The 18,168-nt window shown below is 37.0% G+C and overlaps 1 protein-coding gene across 2 annotated transcripts; it reads right to left on the bottom strand.

The window, feature by feature from the left end:
- Positions 1-131: 131 nt before the first annotated feature.
- LOC120160132 (myosin-2-like) lies at positions 132-17,342 on the bottom strand. Of its 2 annotated transcripts, none has more exons than XM_039170569.1 (24): positions 16,781-17,341; positions 16,180-16,281; positions 15,937-16,080; positions 15,699-15,849; positions 15,560-15,587; positions 15,282-15,450; positions 15,024-15,087; positions 14,887-14,900; positions 14,715-14,799; positions 14,457-14,560; positions 14,210-14,348; positions 4,764-4,882; positions 4,490-4,642; positions 4,316-4,405; positions 4,055-4,132; positions 3,593-3,751; positions 3,199-3,384; positions 2,674-2,879; positions 2,441-2,576; positions 2,055-2,184; positions 1,616-1,729; positions 1,397-1,533; positions 1,001-1,216; positions 132-900 (listed from the first exon to the last, which is right to left on the bottom strand). In XM_039170569.1, the coding sequence occupies exons 1-24, from the start codon at positions 17,207-17,209 to the stop codon at positions 457-459; spliced, it is 3,597 nt and encodes a 1,198-aa protein (XP_039026500.1). In that variant the 5' UTR covers positions 17,210-17,341; the 3' UTR covers positions 132-456. The 2 variants fall into 2 exon arrangements, with proteins under 2 accessions (XP_039026500.1, XP_039026501.1); XM_039170570.1 differs by having other exon boundaries at positions 457-900; positions 1,418-1,533; positions 16,781-17,342.
- Between the last annotated feature and the right edge of the window lie 826 nt (positions 17,343-18,168).

Below are 18,168 nucleotides of genomic sequence, written 5' to 3'. Positions count from 1 at the left end.
ATTTAAATAGCGTATCTACTCGAGAATTCAATGGAACTCGTGTTTGAGTTCGGTTTAGGGTTCAACAAAGATGAGAACACACAATGAAATTGCAGATTCTCTGACAAAATAATTAAGGGAAAGGCATATGAACACATTTCATCTGTATATCGAAAACTACAATGTTGGAGCTTACATCAACTGACAACAGAATATACATAAACTAAATCGAACAACTCAAAGAGCTGTCTCGACACGACGAATTCCTATTTTGTCTATGCACAAGGTAATTCCTCCCACCGAGTAACAAAAATTGGTAAGATATACAAGCACAATGTCTCCCTCACTGGGTCGACTACAAAAAAAACAACTCTATTTGTTGCAGTAAATGTAACTGTACCCGAGAATGGACACTGGTTGTCATTTAAGCAACAATTTTATGATCAATCAAGATGATCATTTCAAGGTGGGATTCGATCACGATCTTGAACCTAATTTCTCCCACCATTTTCTTCGAGTTCTGTCTGATTCTTGATGCCCACGCTTATGTAGTCTTGCCTTTGTTTCCTTTAGTCTCATCTTGAAATCTTTCTTCCATGTCTCGAACCTGCGTTTTAACCTTCGTAGTTCATCATCAGGATTCACATCAGAAACTGGTTGTGCTGTTCCGGTTTCAACCAAAGATTTTGCATCATCGTCAAAAGCTTGTTTCCTCTGATCAAATTCTTTTAGCAGATTTCCCACTGCATTCAATGAGCCATTCTCTCTAACCCCAACAGGAGTTTTCACACCAGGAGTTCGAGATCCCATGGACACGTTATCCTCAGAATCATAATGGCGAGGTGATACGACATCAGCTCTTCCTAGCTGACCAGCAGTACTGTCAGCAGCAAGACTCTTTCTGGCTGCAGCAAGACTTGTCTGCAATAAATTGCAATTATCAAACAATTAAACCATGCACTGACAGAAACTAAGAGGACCTTTTGTGCTGGTCAACAACAATCACCTAATTCAAACTCACCTGTAACGATGCCATTTGCTTTTGCCACATGTCCTCCATTGATTTCATCTTTGCTTCGTAATCCAACCACCTTGCCTCGTACTGTTGTAATTGCTCACGTAAAGTGGTGTTTTCCTGTTCTTTTTGCCCCAAAGTTGCTTCTGCCTTGAGTACCCTTCTTTGAAGCTCTGACATAACAGAAGGTACAACTTGAATCTGCTGCTCGTGTGGTGTTTCCTGGTCAGCCAAAAATAGGGTCCGAGTAAATCCTTCATATTTTCAGCATATAGAGAACATTGAGAAAGTAAAACATGCTCTTTGGCATGCAAAAAAGAGAGAACAAAACTGGTTTGGAAAATATCTTTAAAAGAAAAGAAAGGGAAAGGAAAGGAAAGGGAAAAAACTCTAGTATGTTACCATGTCAACCGTGGGGAATACCTTTGCCTCAGAAAGCTTCCTACCAGTCTTTCGTTTAGATTTTATGCTTAAATGGTTCAACTGTTTTGAATTATGAATGTTATCGAAATGTCTCCGGACTAACCACCCACGGATTACTGCAGTGGAGGAAAACATGACAATGATAAGAGAAAAATAGACAATTGAAAGAAACAAAATTAGTTAGAACACAGAATTTACCAGATTGTAAATATATAACTGATGCCAACTGCTCATCAACTAACTGAGGAGCAAATGCTGAGCACCTATTTGCCTCAATACCATACTTCCTTCTGATACTTTCACCACAAACAACTGCATCACAAAGGAAATATCCGTCGATCAATTGAAAATAATAAAAAATGTGAATTGGCAAAATATAGAAGGCCAGAGATCTAGAAAAGGAATCAACTTAAGAAAAACAAAAATAAATTTACACCAAGCCTCTGTAGTGTTAAAAGGTGAGGATGATGTTTAAAGACTAAAGTCTAAAGTCTAAACTGACCTGCACAAAACCAAAATATATGAAGCCATGTGTACTTAAGACCAAAAAAGACAACTAAGAATTATAAAACATGCAAAGGATCTCTCAGTACCAATATATATTGGAAAGAATATTTGCTTGGAAGAAGCTGCTTACATGATTGTATATTTTTTGCTCCTTTGTTGAGCTCAAGGAAAAGGCAACGAGCTCGGTGACCGCGGAAGTATTTTTGAACCCCAATTACTCCTCGCAACACCTGTTTTCTCTTATGTTCCAATGCACCGATCTGCATGCCAGACACAGAATCAAAGAAATTATTACATTTATTTAACATAAATAGAATGAAATAAGTTGGTAGCTCTATTTCCAAAACTCAGTATGTTAAATTTAAGGTCCAACTCTCAGCATCAAGAGATATTTCAGGCTTTAATTTCCCACAGAATTATACTGGAAGTCTTTGGGCAAAGAGGTACCCAATATTGGAAAGTACAGCACAAAAACTGAAAGAAACAAGAAAAACAAGACAAGGGTATAGAACTTACCTGTCCGGTTCGAAGAAACAGTTTCGTATAGCCAACTTGATACATTTCAGGGAGGACATTAAATTGTTTTAGAAGAGCAACTGAAATGCTTAATGGATCGTGAGATGCATTGGTCTCTGACAGTAGGAACCAATACCTATGAAATACTTGAATTTATGAGAACTATGCTCAAAAGAGAAAAAATTAAAAAAACATAAAACAAGCCATAAACTACAGAAGGTTTTAGCCGCTACCTTTCTGCAAACTCCTGATGTGTCATTCGAGTTGGATATCCTGATTTTGAGATTCTAACAACCTCCAAAACTCCACAATATCTAAGTTGCTGCAGGACAACATCTTCTTCATACTTGTCAGAGACCTGCTTGCAATTTGGTTTTATGCAGCGAATGAAGTGAGGTGTAGTATTCTCTAACTGGTGCATTAGTTCGAAAAGTTGGCCCTGCAAGTACAGAAGAAAAACATAATCATCCACAAAGCGTGTCATTGTGCAGTAGACACCAATATTTCTACTACCATATTAGCTACCCCTGCACTGACAAAGGAAAGATTTCAAAGGTAAATTCACATATCAAATACCCAAGAAAAAAGGACATGCAAGAATAAAAAAAATACTCTAATATCATATTTGAAGGATTGGCAAATGCTGGAATGCTTTATAACAGAGATCAATGTAAGAAAGTTTCTCCAATAGAGATGGGAACCATAAAATACATTACAACTACCAGTTATAATCACAACTATTAAGGAATCAAATTTACCTTGAACTTCTTAACAACACTTTGCTCTGGAGCGTCAGATGAAATCGCTGGTTTCAGAGATTGATCAAGCATTTTTTTGGCAAATGATTGTAGCAATTGGCCACTACAGGATGACAGAAGTTGGACCAACCCCGAGTTCAGAGGATCTCGGTTCTTTTCCAGAAAGCCATTAGTATCATACAGTACCTGGCAGAACTCCAAAAATCAGTAATTTCGTCTATGCTTTGAACATTACCATCTTATTAGTATTCCATACCATTTGAATCAACTATCAAAACAAATTCAACCTTTCAAAAAATTTAGACTTTCTGAATCATATTTCAGGGTTTGTTATCTTCATCTGAAATTGAATGAAAAGAAAATCCTTTTAATCCTCAAAAGTACAGTGACTGACCTCTCTTGCAAAATGTCGAACACCAAAGGCCCTGCCTCTGTCTCCTTTGAAGTAAGAATTAGAATGCAGGTGCTGCTTCAACTTATTAGCAAGGGTAAAATCAGTTGCATTTTGGAAATTTGATTCCTCATCCAGCAAAGAAAGTATTCCCAATGGTTTCTGCAAAATAAACACCAAAACAGAAGAATAACATTCAGATTTCAAACGAAACAAAATATGAAAAGGAAATAAAAACTCCAGCCAGCATCTGCATTCAGCACCGAAGCTAAAACAATCTTCAGTAAGACTAAATTTCTAAATAGAAAGAAAACCATACTACCATAGAATATAAAACCAAGCATCAGCACCAAAGCTAAGACAACATACGCAAGAACTGCATGCTATATGATATATAGGGAAAAGAGACCAACAAACCCTTAGAGAACACCAATTGCCGACAAAGAACCTATTGAACCAAATTACCTTCTCAAATAAGTCCAAGCACACTTGGTTGTCTTCAAAATCAACTTTGGCCCAATCAATCCCATCCAACTCATACTCCTGAAATTAAAAAAAAATATGGGAAGTTGGTCAAAATAACAATTTGTGTTAAGGAAGGGAAACCAAATCCAGAGATAAGAATCAACAACTGTGAACCAGGTTAGAACTTCTTATGAAAAATTTGCATGCCCAGGAAAATAAGGCTGATTACGGGGAATCCAGCTTAAAATTTGATTTGCTTACCTCTTGCTCAAGTTTAAAAAGGTGTCGGATGAAATGTTGTTGCAACCTCTCATTTGCATAATTAATACAAAACTGTTCAAAACTATTCTTCTGAAAGTTGGAAGACAAAAATCATAAGTTGAACAAACTTCTACACAATTATAATATCTAAATAGCTAATTAGAAACTACTTACCTTAAATGACTCGAACCCATAAATATCAAGGATGCTTATGGACCTGTCAACACATCTTTTACCAACTTCAAGTGACTTGTTGATTTGTTCCACAAGCCAGTCAAACAAGCTTGCATAGATGAATTTTGCTAATGCATCTCTTGTGTCAATTGCCTATATTACAAGTTATAACCAACATATTATCAGGTTGTTAATTGTGCATCACAGCACACATAGCATGTGACTAATGAGATGATGGAGGAAGAATAATTTTGCCAACAAATACTGGACGAACCTGTTGCAATGTCGATTTCTTAGCAATATTATCCTTGGCAGCAGGGATTCTATGGGTAGATAAAGCTTGCATCAATTCATGAGCTGCACAACCCAAAAGCCTGGCAGCACTGGTTAAAGCTGCAACAGGGGGGGAAATCCCACTTAAACTTACAAGTTAAACAAAAAGCTAACTACAGGCAGTGTATTTTTGTTTTATACGAGCCTTATGCAAATTCAGTGTAACCCCCACAGACCGATAAGGGTAGCCCGATCCGATCCGGGAAGTCACATTAGGGCCACCGGAGCGACCCACTGTAAAAATAGTGGAAAATTAAAAACTTTTTATCAGAACATGTAAACTTATAAAATCAGTTTTCACTATTTAAAAATAAAACAGATTTCCAAACTCGTATATAAATCAAAATACAATTACATGCCCCCTAATCACATGTACCATACTCTGTAACAACGCCGAACGAACTCCCTTACTGAAGTCAATAGATGCACTGGTACAATTCTTTTAACCTGAAAAGGTGAGTAATAGAGTGAGCCTTGGAAAGCTCAGTAATACAGAACTACCAGAAGATGCTGATGAACATGCAGATACAGATAAACGTATTTTCCTTATTGATTCCGATATTTACAGATTTCTTTGGCTGAGCTGAGGTTCATTGATATCGCAGGTAGTGACAGATAATATTCATTTCAGATAGAAATATTTCGGATGTCTAGGTTCAGGAGATCAGAACAGGTTTTCTAGTGTGTTCCCAAAAACCATGTAACTTTTCAGATCTTTTTAAAACATATATATATACCCCCATCCAACAAGTCCAAATTGTGTAGGTTCCCCAGAACCATACACCCACCATCAAGTCCAGTTGGCCCTGAGCACACAGCCGAGGAACCGGTAAATAAGGCCCTGAGCACATAGCCGAGGAGCCTCCAGGTATACTTCCTCCAATATTACCCCCCAAGTAAAATATGTCCGTCCGTAAACGGATATATCAAAAATCAAAATATAAATCAGGTCAAGTATCATATCAGAAATCAGGTCAAGTAACAGATCAGAATCCAAGTCAAGTATCAGATCAGAATCCATGTCAGATATCAGATCAGAATCCATGTCAAGTATCAGATCAGAAATCAAATCGAAAATCAGGTAAAATATTCATGTGAGTAGGGAACACACCAGAATTTACAGATAGTATTCAAAGATATTGGATAATCTTAACAAGTAGGGGAACACAGATCTTTAGTATACCGATAGAATATCGGAATTCAGAATCACTATTGAAAGAGTTCAATAACTGACAGAATCATCAGTTATTCATAATGTGACTTGAGCTGATAAGGAAGAAATGAAGGTTCAGGACATTTATATTCTATGTCGGTTGATCGGATTATCAGACAACTCTTACATGAATAGTTCCCAGAGCTAATGCCTGTCGATTGGTCAATTCATTGTTCTTCCAGGGTATTTACTCTTTAATACCACAATTCTTGTCCATAGACCATTTTCGGAATCATCGTTGAATAGATCTTACAATGTCTTTATTTCATTTCCACACTTCCACAATATCATGAAATGCTGACGTACTTGATTAATTTGTTCATAACCCATTGTAATTGTACACTTCGTAAACTCATCAGAGTTTCCAGACTTGTCCAAATCACTTACTAAATCCTCAGTCATTGAGGTTACCTATTTCATTTAGCAGTCATCTCCATTCCAGTTACTTCAGGATTTTCCAGAGTAATTCAAACGTTCCTGAATTTCAGATAAATGTTGTACTTCCATCCCATTCAATTTGGTCTTCGTGGTTGATTGTCGAACAAACGTCCAATTCTTAATACTGAATACGATCTAGAGTTGAGCTGAGTTGAATACTTCCAAAATTTATCATTGAGCCAAACTTGAGAAGACGAACACGAATTCAAGTAATATCTATGTCGTTCAGGTACTGACATATTATTAAGGTTGATCGGCTCACTTAAGTTATGTTCCATAACTTTTAAAGGTAGTCCAATACCTATGCTTATTTGGATTCCTTAATTAATCCAAGGCATTTACTTAATATAGGCCAAAAGGGTATTTTGGTAATTTTGGTGTTCAGTTTTATTTCATTCATTTCAGAGCTCGAGGATATCCAATCATTCCTGAGCTTGGTGATATTCTTGGGTCATTTCTATTACAGGGGTATTTTGGTCATTTTACAGATCCACAGTATTTCAATCTTTTTCCTCAATCCGATCTTATTATTTAATTCCAATTTATTATCTATTCCAGTCCGTTCGAACAATTCTGATAGCAGAATACCCCCGATAAATTACTCTTCAAGTATTTACTCATTATTTGAACATTTTCAGGTCAAGTGTCTTCTCAGACTTTACAAACGGAATATCAGGAATTTTCCTACACTAAGTCGGGATCTTAACAATTAAATCCATACTTAATCGAGTTAAGTACGAATCCTCTAAGTATTTTCTCATTCAGAGTCATCTCAGACTATTCTACCTCATAAGGGCATTTCCGTAATTTCTTAACCAGATAAGTTTGATATTAGCTCTTAACGAAAATAATATAATTTAGAGATCCTATGATTAATTGCTTTCTTGAACACTCTCTGATCTTGAAATAATTCCCTTAACACACTTCTAGTATCTTGTATAAACCCTCTTGGGGTTAAAAACCGGTTATCCATAATTTCTAAGTATAACTATCATTTCTTATGCACATCAATATATTTATCATATCAATATGTCTTTTCAGATTTATTAATCCACTTCCAGGGACAATTCTTATCATTTTCCAATATAAGGGTAATTTCGTATTTTTACCATACCGAAGTATTCTCATAATTTCCCATCCAAGTACCTTTAACATTTAACCTTTGATGATATAAATATAATTTACAAATCCATGTCTGATTTCTTTATCACTATCCACAAACTAGTAATTTAATTCTAACAATCTTTCAATCTCTTATATTAGTCATTCGATCCGTATTCAGTTACAGAATTTCTACCACATTCATATCGAGTGAATAAATTATTCAACTCCACAAAAGTGACCAACATTATCTTATTCATGCATTTACCAATATCAACATGTTCCATAAAGCATAAAGAGGTAGTAAAGTATTACCTCGATTTCTGTGCAATACTGATCGACCATAAAAATTCCATTCGAACGCCTTTGATCTTCAATTCAACTTCCAATAATTCCTCAGATACATATCAACATAAATTATATCAGAAACAGAGCTTAATTACGATAAACGGATCGAATCGGGTGATAAATTAGTGAAAGACGGCTTACCGGGTTCGAATTTGGTGAAACGGACTTCGGATTCGGATTCAGGACGTCGAAAGCATAAAATATGACTTTTCAGAAATTTGGAATTTTCGGTCAAAATCAAAGTCAACGGGTTTGACTGACAATTTCGAGGCCTTCGGGTTCGAATTTCGAAAAACGGACAGCGGAATCGGATTTGGAACGTCGAAAAATGTCAGGATAGGTATACTCGGTCGAAGTCAAAGGTTGTTTAATGCCCGATCAAAGCCGGTCAAAGTTTTGGTCAACAGTGGTCAACTCCGGTCAACGGTCAACGGGTCAACGGTCAACGGGTCAACGGTCAACGGGTCGGGTTGGGTCAACGGGTCGGGTCGGGTAAACGGGTCGGGTCGGGTCAACGGGTCGGGTCGGGTTGTGACCGGTCAAACCGGTCAAAACAGTTTCAAAACCGGTCAAACCGGTCACTTTTCCCTTCCCCACGCGCAGTGGCGGCGCGTGGGGGCGCGTGAACAGTGATAAAATCTCGGAAAAATTTCTAAAAATTATTTTGAGCGATTTCGAGATACTTACAAAGCTCGGTTCACAATTTTGAACGGCGGAGAGCTCGATTTCAACAAATCGGGAAGTTTGATCGGTTCACCTCCCAACGCGCCGCCGCCGCCGGAGAAAAAGGAGAACACCGGTGGACTCGGAACGGCACAAGGAACACGATGGTTCGGGAGGTGTCGTAAACGGATGACTCGATCGTCGTGAATCGATGAAAAACCAACTAAAACCGAGTTATTACCGACGATACTTCCGACTGAAATTCACGACGAACGGCGATGATTCACGACGAAAGGTTTGAGGGGTTTTGTTCCTCGGTTGACAACGAACACGATGGTTGTTTCGGCTTGTCGTTTGGAGGTCGGACGGCGAGTAGATCGGAGTTGGAAGTAGGGAGAACGGGAGAGGAAAACTGGAAAATTTTCCAGAAACATACGGGAGTCTGGGGGGTTTATAACATCTCATAATTAAAAATGGCTAAACCAAGAGTTTAGCCACTGAACTTCCTGCACTTCTTAAAACGGTCTGTCAACTTTGAAATCTTACAATTTAATCCCTTATTTCTTTCAAAATACCAAATTAAATCCACCAATTTATATTTTCTTAAATTTTAGCCCCTAAATTGGGGTGTTACAATTCTCCCCTCCTTAAAAAAATTTCGTCCTCGAAATTAATTCATGTCACATAATTGCATAAATGAAACTTCCATCAGTTCTTTCAAATCTATCAATAGCTTTTATAAAAGTACGATTCCTTCACTTATCCTTAACCAGCTGAGCATACATTCTTATCATAAATTTTCCTTATTTCAATAAAAGAATTTAAAATTTTCTCGAGTAATCAATCTCTTCAGAATTCTCCCTCAGTCCAAGTAAATAATCAGAACAACTTTATTCTTGTGAAATCAATTCAGCATTGGATACGTGAATAGGCTCGTAGAGCAGCAACATATCTCAATTTCATTTCCGGAGTCGAGTCAGAAATTCTCAGATGAATAACTCTCACATGGCTCATGAGATACTTTACAGCGTTTAGACAGATGTTACTGGTATTCCTTTCTGTACAAGTATAGCCTTAGCAGATAGAAACTTTGGTTTACTCAATACAGATAGGGACTCAGCCCTGGAGTTCCGGCTCAGAGAGGTACGATTGCAGTCTAGGGGCATGTACTGATCATACATATTTTGACATTTGACCGGCCGGTCTATCTTGAAAAATTTTGACTCAAACCATAGCTCTGATACCACTAAATGTAACCCCCACAGACCGATAAGGGTAGCCCGATCCGATCCGGGAAGTCACATTAGGGCCACCGGAGCGACCCACTGTAAAAATAGTGGAAAATTAAAAACTTTTTATCAGAACATGTAAACTTATAAAATCAGTTTTCACTATTTAAAAATAAAACAGATTTCCAAACTCGTATATAAATCAAAATACAATTACATGCCCCCTAATCACATGTACCATACTCTGTAACAACGCCGAACGAACTCCCTTACTGAAGTCAATAGATGCACTGGTACAATTCTTTTAACCTGAAAAGGTGAGTAATAGAGTGAGCCTTGGAAAGCTCAGTAATACAGAACTACCAGAAGATGCTGATGAACATGCAGATACAGATAAACGTATTTTCCTTATTGATTCCGATATTTACAGATTTCTTTGGCTGAGCTGAGGTTCATTGATATCGCAGGTAGTGACAGATAATATTCATTTCAGATAGAAATATTTCGGATGTCTAGGTTCAGGAGATCAGAACAGGTTTTCTAGTGTGTTCCCAAAAACCATGTAACTTTTCAGATCTTTTTAAAACATATATATATATACCCCCATCCAACAAGTCCAAATTGTGTAGGTTCCCCAGAACCATACACCCACCATCAAGTCCAGTTGGCCCTGAGCACACAGCCGAGGAACCGGTAAATAAGGCCCTGAGCACATAGCCGAGGAGCCTCCAGGTATACTTCCTCCAATATTACCCCCCAAGTAAAATATGTCCGTCCGTAAACGGATATATCAAAAATCAAAATATAAATCAGGTCAAGTATCATATCAGAAATCAGGTCAAGTAACAGATCAGAATCCAAGTCAAGTATCAGATCAGAATCCATGTCAGATATCAGATCAGAATCCATGTCAAGTATCAGATCAGAAATCAAATCGAAAATCAGGTAAAATATTCATGTGAGTAGGGAACACACCAGAATTTACAGATAGTATTCAAAGATATTGGATAATCTTAACAAGTAGGGGAACACAGATCTTTAGTATACCGATAGAATATCGGAATTCAGAATCACTATTGAAAGAGTTCAATAACTGACAGAATCATCAGTTATTCATAATGTGACTTGAGCTGATAAGGAAGAAATGAAGGTTCAGGACATTTATATTCTATGTCGGTTGATCGGATTATCAGACAACTCTTACATGAATAGTTCCCAGAGCTAATGCCTGTCGATTGGTCAATTCATTGTTCTTCCAGGGTATTTACTCTTTAATACCACAATTCTTGTCCATAGACCATTTTCGGAATCATCGTTGAATAGATCTTACAATGTCTTTATTTCATTTCCACACTTCCACAATATCATGAAATGCTGACGTACTTGATTAATTTGTTCATAACCCATTGTAATTGTACACTTCGTAAACTCATCAGAGTTTCCAGACTTGTCCAAATCACTTACTAAATCCTCAGTCATTGAGGTTACCTATTTCATTTAGCAGTCATCTCCATTCCAGTTACTTCAGGATTTTCCAGAGTAATTCAAACGTTCCTGAATTTCAGATAAATGTTGTACTTCCATCCCATTCAATTTGGTCTTCGTGGTTGATTGTCGAACAAACGTCCAATTCTTAATACTGAATACGATCTAGAGTTGAGCTGAGTTGAATACTTCCAAAATTTATCATTGAGCCAAACTTGAGAAGACGAACACGAATTCAAGTAATATCTATGTCGTTCAGGTACTGACATATTATTAAGGTTGATCGGCTCACTTAAGTTATGTTCCATAACTTTTAAAGGTAGTCCAATACCTATGCTTATTTGGATTCCTTAATTAATCCAAGGCATTTACTTAATATAGGCCAAAAGGGTATTTTGGTAATTTTGGTGTTCAGTTTTATTTCATTCATTTCAGAGCTCGAGGATATCCAATCATTCCTGAGCTTGGTGATATTCTTGGGTCATTTCTATTACAGGGGTATTTTGGTCATTTTACAGATCCACAGTATTTCAATCTTTTTCCTCAATCCGATTTATTATTTAATTCCAATTTATTATCTATTCCAGTCCGTTCGAACAATTCTGATAGCAGAATACCCCGATAAATTACTCTTCAAGTATTTACTCATTATTTGAACATTTTCAGGTCAAGTGTCTTCTCAGACTTTACAAACGGAATATCAGGAATTTTCCTACACTAAGTCGGGATCTTAACAATTAAATCCATACTTAATCGAGTTAAGTACGAATCCTCTAAGTATTTTCTCATTCAGAGTCATCTCAGACTATTCTACCTCATAAGGGCATTTCCGTAATTTCTTAACCAGATAAGTTTGATATTAGCTCTTAACGAAAATAATATAATTTAGAGATCCTATGATTAATTGCTTTCTTGAACACTCTCTGATCTTGAAATAATTCCCTTAACACACTTCTAGTATCTTGTATAAACCCTCTTGGGGTTAAAAACCGGTTATCCATAATTTCTAAGTATAACTATCATTTCTTATGCACATCATATATTTATCATATCAATATGTCTTTTCAGATTTATTAATCCACTTCCAGGGACAATTCTTATCATTTTCCAATATAAGGGTAATTTCGTATTTTTACCATACCGAAGTATTCTCATAATTTCCCATCCAAGTACCTTTAACATTTAACCTTTGATGATATAAAATATAATTTACAAATCCATGTCTGATTTCTTTATCACTATCCACAAACTAGTAATTTAATTCTAACAATCTTTCAATCTCTTATATTAGTCATTCGATCCGTATTCAGTTACAGAATTTCTACCACATTCATATCGAGTGAATAAATTATTCAACTCCACAAAAGTGACCAACATTATCTTATTCATGCATTTACCAATATCAACATGTTCCATAAAGCATAAAGAGGTAGTAAAGTATTACCTCGATTTCTGTGCAATACTGATCGACCATAAAAATTCCATTCGAACGCCTTTGATCTTCAATTCAACTTCCAATAATTCCTCAGATACATATCAACATAAATTATATCAGAAACAGAGCTTAATTACGATAAACGGATCGAATCGGGTGATAAATTAGTGAAAGACGGCTTACCGGGTTCGAATTTGGTGAAACGGACTTCGGATTCGGATTCAGGACGTCGAAAGCATAAAATATGACTTTTCAGAAATTTGGAATTTTCGGTCAAAATCAAAGTCAACGGGTTTGACTGACAATTTCGAGGCCTTCGGGTTCGAATTTCGAAAAACGGACAGCGGAATCGGATTTGGAACGTCGAAAAATGTCAGGATAGGTATACTCGGTCGAAGTCAAAGGTTGTTTAATGCCCGATCAAAGCCGGTCAAAGTTTTGGTCAACAGTGGTCAACTCCGGTCAACGGTCAACGGGTCAACGGTCAACGGGTCAACGGTCAACGGGTCGGGTCGGGTCAACGGGTCGGGTCGGGTAAACGGGTCGGGTCGGGTCAACGGGTCGGGTCGGGTTGTGACCGGTCAAACCGGTCAAAACAGTTTCAAAACCGGTCAAACCGGTCACTTTTCCCTTCCCCACGCGCAGTGGCGGCGCGTGGGGGCGCGTGAACAGTGATAAAATCTCGGAAAAATTTCTAAAAATTATTTTGAGCGATTTCGAGATACTTACAAAGCTCGGTTCACAATTTTGAACGGCGGAGAGCTCGATTTCAACAAATCGGGAAGTTTGATCGGTTCACCTCCCAACGCGCCGCCGCCGCCGGAGAAAAAGGAGAACACCCGGTGGACTCGGAACGGCACAAGGAACACGATGGTTCGGGAGGTGTCGTAAACGGATGACTCGATCGTCGTGAATCGATGAAAAACCAACTAAAACCGAGTTATTACCGACGATACTTCCGACTGAAATTCACGACGAACGGCGATGATTCACGACGAAAGGTTTGAGGGGTTTTGTTCCTCGGTTGACAACGAACACGATGGTTGTTTCGGCTTGTCGTTTGGAGGTCGGACGGCGAGTAGATCGGAGTTGGAAGTAGGGAGAACGGGAGAGGAAAACTGGAAAATTTTCCAGAAACATACGGGAGTCTGGGGGGTTTATAACATCTCATAATTAAAAATGGCTAAACCAAGAGTTTAGCCACTGAACTTCCTGCACTTCTTAAAACGGTCTGTCAACTTTGAAATCTTACAATTTAATCCCTTATTTCTTTCAAAATACCAAATTAAATCCACCAATTTATATTTTCTTAAATTTTAGCCCCTAAATTGGGGTGTTACATTCAGTTCCTTAAAAAATGCTACAAAAAAGAATGAATCCAGTTTCTCTCTCTTGGAAGAAAAAAAAAAGAAGAGAAAAAATGACGTGTTTGCTGAAAATGTGTCATTATGGAAAGCTAAATCCCACATTATTACCTTCATCAGCTGATGGCTCCACATGATGTTCGTTGTCGATTACTTGAAATGATATATCTCCCAGCCATAAAACTGCAGCAAGCATTGCAAAAGCTTGCTCTTGCTGTTCTTTGCAAATTTGAACAATGTTCATGGCTTCCTGCAGTAATGGGCAAACTTTCGCTTAAAAACCAATGTGACAGAAATCAAACGGTAAAAGAATGGCTACACTATAATGGCGACATTAAAATCTAGTCTTTTGAATTACCACAAGCTTATGGAATTTCAGTGCATCATCAACACCATTAATCACCAAGTTGTCACTCTGGATAAGATAGTTGTACTCATTAGCCATTTTAAGATTCAGTCTCTCTGCAAAGCCACAATTCGAATGATCATAAATATATTTCACAGATTCAAGTAAATAAGATGCAAAACTTTAAACAATATCATGTGTCTACTTCCCAGACCCCAAAACTTTTCTAAAATAGCATGGACTGCGAAATGCTATAAAATGAAATATTACCTCTTAGGGCTGGTGGAGCACCCGCACAAAGTTGATAAAAGATATGGTAAGACCGTTCACCAGCAGCCACCTGTACTACTCTCGACTGCTCAAAGGTGACAACAAAAACATCCACATCAGATGCCATACATGATGACAGATAATATAAAGTTTAACTAGGTCAGGAACTTACCTTTTCCAGAAGAACTATCCAGGATTGTCATTGATGAATCAACATTAGCACAAAAATAAAGTCAGTGACCAGGATTAATCTATGTAATTTTATTACTGCAAGTAATAATAGAAAATTTCCAAATTCAACATGCTTACAAGTTTGGATGTTGGCGCCAGATATCTTCCCCAATTCGGTAAAATGAATTTCAGTAAGTTTGCCCTGCACCAGAACAGAGTAATAAATAAGTCATATTTTTCAAACCTATAGCAAATGTGATACACATGCCAAAGTGGATATTGGTCCTCTAGGGTAATATCAGCAAGGATTCTTTAACCATGAGAGTAATTTTATATAGATTTGCCTTCAATATATAGCAGTAAGAAAATGAACTAGGGGGAGAAAGAATAACTCACAAATCGACTAGAATTGTCATTCCTAGATGTTTTTGCATTCCCAAATGTTTCAAGCATACAATGCGCCTCAAGGATTTTAGACTCTATCCCGCCATTGCCACCTCCAAGAGCAGCTAGGTACTGCATTGCAAATTTTGCTGTTTCAGTTTTCCCAGCTCCACTTTCCCCACTGCAAGATAACTTTAGTTAATTCTATAGGTCATAAAACAAATAATTTGCTTAGAGAACATGGTATTATACTATCATATATTAAGACCAATATTAAATATCAAACTTACCTTATGATTATAGATTGATTGATTCCACCTGCAGAATTTTAACAGAATTAATAGAGCATCAGAAAACGCATCACCACAAGCAAATTGTCAGTTGTTTATGCAAACTTCAGAAAGGAAAGAAAAGAATGACTTCATTCACCATTCATCATCTCCTTATAAGCAGTGTCTGCTATAGCAAAAACATGAGGGCTGTCTGTAGCTTTCTCTCTATAACTTGTGACAAAATCTTTTCCATAAGTTTGGATTTCTTTGTACGGGTTGATTGCTATCAAAACTGGACCAGCTTTACTCTACATAAAAGAAAAAAATGTATAAATGAAGCTCGGTAGCAGAAATAGTCCTAACTAGTGCTCGAGTAAGTATTATATCTTTCTTACGTATATCACATCACGAGCATATCTGTACTTAAGATTGTGAAGAACTGACGGCTCATTCAAATAACTAAGCTGTATTAAATCATTAACACCATTCAAAATTTCTGGGTTTGCAGGTAAAAGCTCGCTGGTTGATGCCTTTACAACCTATACCAACAATACAATGTAAATCAAAATGAAAACTTGCTTAAAGGAAAACCGAAGGCTCATCAACAATTTAAAAAGTCAAGACACATATGAACTTACATTTCCATTAGAAAGGCATACAAATGATTCCTCCCCTGATGTAGATTGTATAGCTCCAGATTCCCACACCCCATTGGATTGCCGGTACCATACACGACGCTTCTGCAACCAAAACCACTCACGATAAATTCAATTTACTTAAACCATTTTCACAGAAGATAAACAAATGCCCAAGGTGATCCTTCCTTTTCAATGTTTCAGCAAAAGAGAACTAAAGTGGTAGTCTAAATTTCGTAACAAAGGCTAAACTACTCTGCAGGTTCTCAAGTCCATAAAAGATAACAGATTTCCCCCCATGACTAACAATCTAGTGCATTGCATCAACTCAAAAAGGGCTAATAAGATCCCTTTGTAAGCATGCTAAACAAAAAGCTTAATCGTTTACAGAGTAAGACAATATCAACAGTAAGAAATAGTTATAATCAAAATCGATCAAAGTTAAACAAAAGTTACAGAACTATTTTTTTCTTCAAATCTCCCCCGGCATCTTTCAATGCTTCTTAGATGGTATTAAAACATGGATAGTTGGGTACCAAACTCATAAAACAAATCAACCAAGAAGAAGAAGAAGAAACAATATCAACTTAACATTTAACTTTACCTTTAAGTTCGACTTCCCTTTCCCTATTTCCTTAACCTCAGCTTTGGCATCAGAAACCTTATCTTCCCCTTTCATCCCTTCCACTGCCTCCAAATAATAAGGTGAATCCACATTCACAACTCTCCTCAGTTTTTTGCTCCCAAAAACATCTATCTTCTCTCCCAACTCCTCTTCCTTTCTTTTACCTTCCTCTTTCCCTTCAACTTCACTAAATCCGCCACAGCCACAACCGTTTTCGCCGTTAGAAACGACTTTGAAGTTCGTCGGAAGCGACCGGCGGGCCGAGGGAAGTCTTGCCTTGGACGTTGGCCGCGACGGTAAAGCGGGCGGTAAGTCTTTAGGCCTCTCGTCCTCATCTTGCCGCTGGAGAGTCTCCAGCATTTCTTCAAGCGAGCTTTTCGCTAAAGTCGTAGGCGACGCCGATAACATCGTTTTCGGGGGAGGACAAAAAAATAAACTTTTCCTTAGAAATTCAAACTAATTTCTTCGCTAAACTCGCTCTGAAAACTTTTGACAAATAAGATCGAAACGTCATACGTTTTGAAGTGAATCGGGGAAAAAGAAAGAAACCGTCTCGATTTTTTGTTAAAAGAAACAGAACAACTGCAACAAAATACCCAAAAATCTAAGCTTTTAAAAACGAAACAAAATAGATTAAGCTTGTTGGAGAAACAAAGCTTTGAACAAACAAATAAAAGCTGTCAAAGTTGTTTTGGGGAGAAACAACTGAGCTTCTGCTTCATTTTCTTTTCTGTTTCTGCTTTGGGTTTCATCAAAACTAAGAAGAAAAAGAAAACACAGTTGGGATCTGATGGAGATTTGTCGAAATAACTAAAGGGAAGTTCTTGGAAGAAAATGGAGATGCAGGTGTGTTAGTGGAGGGACGTGAACCGAATAGGGATAAAAACAAAGGATTCGGACAGGGTCGGGGCGGAAATCTGGATAAAATTACCGTTACTAGTCCCTTTTCTTTTTTTTTATTTTTATTAAAGTCCTTTTATGCCCTTTTCTGGTTCTATAGAAAATATATTTTAATTCTTACATGTACAAAAAAAAATTTATTAATTATATTATGAATTTACGTAGTTTTCAAATATGGTATATTGAAAAATAATATTTGGAAAAAAAATATTTATATAGGTAGGTAGAGAGAATAACTAACTTGATTGAAGTAAATCAATGCTTTTGTCCCAAGTATATATAAAAATATTGTAAATTCTTTAAAAAAAATAATTTACGGAAGAATACGATTCAAATCCTGAGTTAAAAATGTTAATATCATTTAATTATTAAGACAAAAATATCAAAAGTTTTGATTTGGATTTATCTCGTACAAAAAATGAATATATTATGCAAATAAAACACTTTCCATAAACAAATAATTCAAA

Source organism: Hibiscus syriacus, unplaced genomic scaffold (genome assembly GCF_006381635.1).
Source record: "Hibiscus syriacus cultivar Baekdansim isolate YM2019G1 unplaced genomic scaffold, ASM638163v2 tig00111392_pilon, whole genome shotgun sequence".
NCBI lineage: Eukaryota > Viridiplantae > Streptophyta > Magnoliopsida > Malvales > Malvaceae > Hibiscus > Hibiscus syriacus.
This window is presented reverse-complemented; position numbering and strand designations above follow the sequence as displayed.